Source organism: Austrofundulus limnaeus, unplaced genomic scaffold, assembly GCF_001266775.1.
Source record: "Austrofundulus limnaeus strain Quisiro unplaced genomic scaffold, Austrofundulus_limnaeus-1.0 Scaffold256, whole genome shotgun sequence".
NCBI lineage: Eukaryota > Metazoa > Chordata > Actinopteri > Cyprinodontiformes > Rivulidae > Austrofundulus > Austrofundulus limnaeus.
In genome coordinates, this window is record NW_013952658.1 from 605,005 (window position 1) to 611,646 (window position 6,642).

Sequence of the window (6,642 nt, forward strand, 5' to 3'; positions counted from 1 at the left end):
CAGTACGTCTTACTCCAAATGTTGCTCACCAGTGCCCCCCCACCAGGAAGCCATCTTTGTGAAGAAAAACCATCCACCATTAAACAGAGGTAGAGGCCTTTGTGTCCAGTTGTCTTCCGCCTACAATGCTGTTATTGCAAGTGTGACTCAGCCCCCTGTGAGCAAAATGTGTGAATCAGGGCCCCAATGATAACCAACACAAAGAGGGACAGAGGGTCAAAAACAAGGGGATGTTGAACCCCCGCTTGCATTCACTACATGCACATAACACGACACGGGTCAGTTGATGGGGCACATGACCCTCTATGAACAATAGAGCCAATCAAGCCTATTGTTAGTCGATGGTCCTATTTTGCATTTGACTAACCTGTTTGTCCAGGTGGAGACAGTGCTTATAAGGTTGAGTTTCACCTGAAACTCATCAGACTGAAGAAGTCTCTTGGAGGAGAGACCGAATGTTTCACTAAAGAAGAACCCATCCAGAGGACCTACTTATTTTTTCTTTTTGACTTTCTAAATAAATAAAAACTTTAACTTAAACTTATGAGAGGTGTGTGTGAAAACGAACGCCGAACAAACACATGGCCATGCGTTGTCCGGTCCTTTATATAGTATGAGGTATGAGTATATTTACTTACTCCTAGGACCAGTTTTTCTACAGAATTATGACCAGGCAGATATTTTTAAACTTCCTTTTCACTTTTTCTCTTACAGAAAAGGATCTGTAAAACAGAACCTACCTGTTACCCGTGCAAACACATGCATGCATTAACTTATCTTACAACAGCACTTGACACAACTAAACACAAACCTGCAGAGGCAACATGGTGTTGCTGTTGCTGTCTGTGCGAAACATRTTCTCCTCCATCCAGGACTTGGGTCCCAGCGACCCACCGGTGCGGGGGAACTTGGGCGGAGCGATGACGTTGCTCGAAAAGGGCTTTTTCAGGGGTGAGATATGACTGACGGAGCCAGGTACGCCCATGCTGCTCCCTCTGCGGTGGTCCCGACCCCAAGACATCCCGCCAGAGCCCCAGCCATTCCCTTGGTGACTGCCCCAGGGAGATGGCTTCATCATAGGCTACAGTGAAGAGAAAGCACAGACGAGTTCAGACGGATCAAATGCACCTTAAACAGTCTAAATAAAAATTTAATGTTTATTGCTCTGTTTTATCTTCTTTTCCATCTCTTCTTTTCCCATCGTTGGCCACTACCTAACTTGATTTGCTCCTGTAACGGGTGGCCAGATAAGAAGATTTAGAGCTTTAAGTCTAATACTAAGTATCTCGTACTCGACAACATGACTACTGTAACTTACACACTCTCTCCAACTGGACCTTATCCCCACTGAAACGTCAGAACACTCCCAGTCTCACAGGAGAATTATACACAGAAAGCAAACACTAACAGGATTTATTCCAGGCAGGCTTAAAACCTTCACAATTATTCATACAAAGATGTCATTTATGTGAAAAGAAAACAATTCACATTTTGTGCACTTGCTGCATACACACCATACATAAGAATTTAAAATATTTTGCCCTTGTCTGTGTGTGCATGTTGGCAAAATATCGCATGAATCAGTGAATGGCTTTGAACGAAACTTTTGGGAAAAAAATTACTGGATTAGCATCTGATTACCTTTTGCCATCATCCCAGTTTAAAATGGCTGTCTCTTAAGTTTACGTAAAAAGAGAAAATTCGGTGGGGTAGTAACTTCAAGTCATCCTCAACACATGATCTGTGTAGGAARGCAAGGGCCAGGCTAGAGAATGGCCGATATTTAGATAAAATCATTGGAAAATATAGGCTTCTCATTTACCTCTACACAGGTCTGAAAATCAGCCACTGTCCACGTTTGCTCTGCTGTGAGCACTACCTAATGTCCAGTTAAAACAAGTTTGTATTGTCTCAATAAGGGAGGCACAATATTTCGGCATTAATTTCGGTATTGGCCGATATTGGTCATTTTTTAGAACATCGGTATCGGTCAGATATGTAAAACTGGGACGATATTAACGTCTAATACTGATTTCCCACTTTTTGTCTTTGTGTTTCTGTTCTGGGARGGGAGATGGTTGGTTGACCAGCATCTGTTTGATCATGATAGTGATATTTACTCTGTGTAGCCAGGAATGACTGAAGTAGGGAGACATGTCAGAGGTCTGGTCGTTTATTTATGGTATCAAGAAAATACCCAAATGTGTTTGTGTAATATCAGTAAATATCAGTTATCGGCCATAACAGCAATAATTATATCGGATATTGATATCGGCTGAAATTTTCATATCGGTGCATCCCGTTTCAACGTTTTTCAATAAAACAAGATTTAAACATTGAAGGTGTATCGTGACCTTATCTCACCTGACATTTCTTTAATCTCAAACGTACAGTTTTTATATTAAATGTTGCTGAAGCAGCAAGTTCCTCAGTGGGTCTGTGCTCGACTATGCAGCCTAGGTGGAGTAGTCGAACACAGATCCACTGATCCTTCAACACGGAGCATCTTCAGAAGAAGAGTTTATTTTATTTTATTTTATTTATTTTTTGTAATTTGTAGTGGATACTCTGAGGACAATGGCTGTGTCCAAAATTCAGGGTCTGCGTCCTTTGAAGGACCCGGCCTACCTGGTCTAGGTGGGCCGGGTCCTTGGTAGACCGTGAAGATTGGAAAAAAGTGGCTGTGAATTTGGACGGTCTAGCCTTCTGTTTTATCCTCATCTTAACCCTGATGATTACCCACCCTGTCACCAGCAGCCTGTGACGATGCAAAACAGGAACGAAAATAGATTGAAATTAGCAAAATATCAATATACTAATATTATAAATATCATAAAACAACAAAAGCTTAAAGGCTCGCCGTAGGTGCATGTTTATTTCTCTATACCWGCTCATTTGATTTCTGACAAGAATAGTATTAAAGAGCCAATATTATGTGTTTCTCAGGCATATATTAAAATACTATTCGATTATAAAGTATCTATGTCACCTTTAGCTGTTATTAAAATGCTGTTTTTATGTTAAAATAAAATAAACTTAACTTCTCATCACTTCTTCTTCTAAACGCCTTGAAATTGGTCTCTGTCTCTTTAAGAAACTCCTTCCGTTTTGCCCATTTCGGTGCGGGGAGAACTAATGTTGAGAGCTCAGCACACAGCTAGGTTTCACTTACACCCGAGAGCCTGCAGGAGTCATGGGCGGGGTGAGGGGGTGGGGGTGCCCTCTGCCATGAGGAAGTTCGGCTTAAAAGCACGTCCCAGGGGCGTTTCTGVTCCCCACCTGTCGTTTTGCTCCTCAGCATATGGCTTCCTAAAAACGCTGCAGGATTTCTCAAACATGCATGAATGAGTCAAAGCAAGGCTTTGGGCATGTTTTTATGAGAGTATAACATTATAACATGATATAAAAGTCAAAATAGTTGATTTTACATATTGCCCTATATACAAAAATGATAAAAGTATTAACACAACCGCTTGAAACTTTTAATTTTTATTCCGTCAGATTTTTATTTAAAACTACTCTTTTCTCTCGCTTCGTTCGCCATTATGAGCAATAAAAAAGCTACGGTCGGCCTGCAATGCATTATGGGATATGGTGGGCTGAGAAGGATCTATCAGACCCGTCCCTCAAATTGGGGAAAAAGGAGGACACATTTGTCGGGCTCATCTGAGGAGTCTTTGAGTTTGGACAACCTCTGGAGCAGCACTGTGACGTAAGCTGCCGACAAATTCGGCCTTCAGAGCAAGCAGCCGCTGAATTTGGACACAGCAGAAAAAGTTGTGCTTTTTTTTCCTTTATTTTTCAAAGTGTAACCAAAAAGGCTACAACTCCACCATTTCTCAACATAAGAAGCTAGTTGTTTCAGACTGTGGCATGAAAGGCAGTGGGTGATGTGTGTTCTTGTAAAGAATGCTGGGCCTTTAATTTTGTTAGAAAACTGATATAAAAACCCAAACATTTTTAGGCTTTCATGATTAATGACATCACTACACAGAGGGGAGTAATTGTTTTTCTTCTTGTAATATGGACTGAATACAAAATAAAAAAAAATAGAAAAAATAGTATTAATTTACAGATTTTTTTCCCCAGTTTCTGCATGTTTTGTGTGCACAAGACTGCAGGAACAAACGTCGTGTGATGGATTCATGCAAATATATTTCCCTGAAACTCAAAGCCAGAGGTTAAAGGTCGGTGAAACGGCACCGCTGCAGACGCACCACAGGCACACCCAGTCCCACATGCTCACAGCCAGTGTGCAAATCACATGAGAAACCTGAAGCTGAGGGAGCCCCTCGTGCTGCAGAACCGGAACATTCATGCAAACCTCTGCTGTCTCTCCACAGACGACACCAACACACTGGATGTTTTTCATTTCGCCAAAAATAAGCCCACATTTAGAAGACAGGACCCTCCGAGCCTTTTGTGTTCTGATTCCACCACAAGACAGGGGCGGTTCTGTGCCATGTGACTCCAACCCACYACCAGCTTCCAGAGAACAACAGCAAGATTCAGTGATGCTCACTTRTCCCAGTGTTCAGTTCACTGCTCCTCTTTTTATTGCCTGAGAGTATGAACCTTAGAATAATGTTAGAATAAAGTCTCTTTCTTTAAGCAAMAAAACAAGCCGGTTTAAGGCTTTCACTCAGTCACTTGTCTGACCAAAGGTTCATACAAATGTACAGTGATGTCTTTATTTAAATAAGCTGCAGAGATTGCAGTTCTTAGTGGGTTTTTATTCTATTTTTGGACACTAAATTACTAACCTGCAGCACATGAGGGAGGACTTAGCTCCATCATAATGCATGGGGTTTATTCCAGCTCAGCTCACCTGGTGTTGGTTGTAATTGTTCCTCTGCTGCAGGAAGGCGCTCTGCTGGGGGTGCATCTGGGGACTGACCGGGGACCTGCGGCTCTGCGGCTGCTGGGGGACGTTGATCTGGGGCGAGAAGGGCCCGCCGAAGCCCTGCACGTTGATCCCGGCGCACGGGTTATTCGCCGCCGACAGGGGCGAGAAGCTCTGGAAGAAGGCCGGGTTGATGGAGGACGGGAGCCCCGGGTAGAAGCTGCTCTCGGGCTCGGCCCCGGGCAGCTGGCTGATGGCGCTGGGGTGGATGGGATTGATGGAGTTGGCCGCGGGCGGGGGCGAGGAGCTGGTCTGGACGGACCACGGGGTGCCGAAGCCGCCGGGGAGGGACGGCGAGGAGCCCGAGCCTCCCCCGCCACCCTGCGCCTCCTGGGCGGGGAGGTTGGGGAACGCGGACAACATGCTCCCGGTGCCGCCGCTGCCATTGCCGTTGTTGAGGTGGTGGGCGATGGGGGAGTCCATTTGGATTTTGTTTAGTTTCGCGGAGGTGGGCGACGCAGCATCGGCTTCTTCTTCCACAGCGGAGCCGCGGGGGTCGGCAGCGGTGCCGGGGTCCGCTAAGGACTGCCCCCGCTGCAGGTGACTGAAGTGTCTCGGGGGTGGGGGCGACTCCGCGGGGGTAAACTGACCCAACTGCTGATGTATTTCTCGGCCGTGCTGAAGGTCACAGACGGACCGGGTCGGACAGAAGCGCTCGGCGAAGGAGAGCTTCGGGTTTATGCGGCTGTGATCCGGCGTGAAGGAGCTCCGCCGGCTGTCGGTTCGGTCGGGCTGCGGTGCGGGTTTGCTGCGGTCCTCGTCCTCGGTTGACGCGGGTAACTGTGCGGCTGTCACCCCCAYAGGCTCATCCTGCATGTTGTGCTGATGCGCAGCAGCTGACAGGAAAAGCGGCGACGTCAAAAAGGGCGACCCGGAGAACGAGCCACGAAGCGACTACATCTGTTAAATTAAGCGTTTTAAAAGGACTTTATGTTGGCAGGAGATATTTCTACGTGAGGTCTTTTCAGCAGGGACATATAGGTGAAAAAGGCTGATGCACAGGGTCTGGTTTAGGCTAAAACAAATAAATAAATAGGCCTGATATATATATAAAAAAACACCCTCTCGCATCGGTCGCGTTTCTTCCGTTTGATGTTATTTTTATTTTCCTACCGACTGTTTTTCGGCCTTGTTCGCTAGGCTGCAGCCCGAGCGGCCCATTCCCAGTCCGACCGAGCTCCCCCCTCCTCGGGTGACCGACCGGCTGCTGCTGCTGCGGCAGAGGATTAAAGATCCCCGACCGAAGCGACGTCACGAGCGCATCACGCCCCGTGCGCGCGCCTCGAGCCGCAAAGAGGACCGCATTGTTTACGTCACTTTTTCATTATTCATAAAGTGCAGCAGGCCCACACCCCCACTCYAAAGTAGCCTGCTGTAAGGTGAGTCACATTTTAGCCATTTTAGATAGTTWATTACAATGAAACACCTGTAGTACCAGAAGCATCACGTGACGTCAAGCCTGGATACTTTGTGGATACTGGATACTCTCTATGCGAAAGTATAAAAAGTAAACAATTTCTTCAATTACATTTTCTATCTAACCTTAAACAGATATGGGGTGTAGTGACATAATGATGATAAAGCATGTTGCAAAAGCATAAGTGCTCATATTTCAATATTCAGGCTGTTCTAACATACTAATAAAATCAAACAACACACAGTGGTGTTTTGATATTTAATGGTGCCAAAAAATGTCATAAAACCATGTGCAATGCCCTCCTCCATAAGTTTATTATTAT

At 45.4% G+C, this 6,642-nt stretch overlaps 1 protein-coding gene across 1 annotated transcript in view; it reads right to left on the reverse strand.

The window, feature by feature from the left end:
- The window catches only part of cpeb2 (cytoplasmic polyadenylation element binding protein 2), a gene marked incomplete at its 3' end in the record, with an annotated part of 48,769 nt that extends 42,615 nt beyond the window's left edge, over window positions 1-6,154 (reverse strand). The window contains 2 exon segments of the mRNA XM_014020546.1: window positions 812-1,081; window positions 4,829-6,154. Of these exon segments, the coding sequence (XP_013876000.1) occupies window positions 812-1,081; window positions 4,829-5,719 (1,161 nt within the window).
- Between the last annotated feature and the right edge of the window lie 488 nt (window positions 6,155-6,642).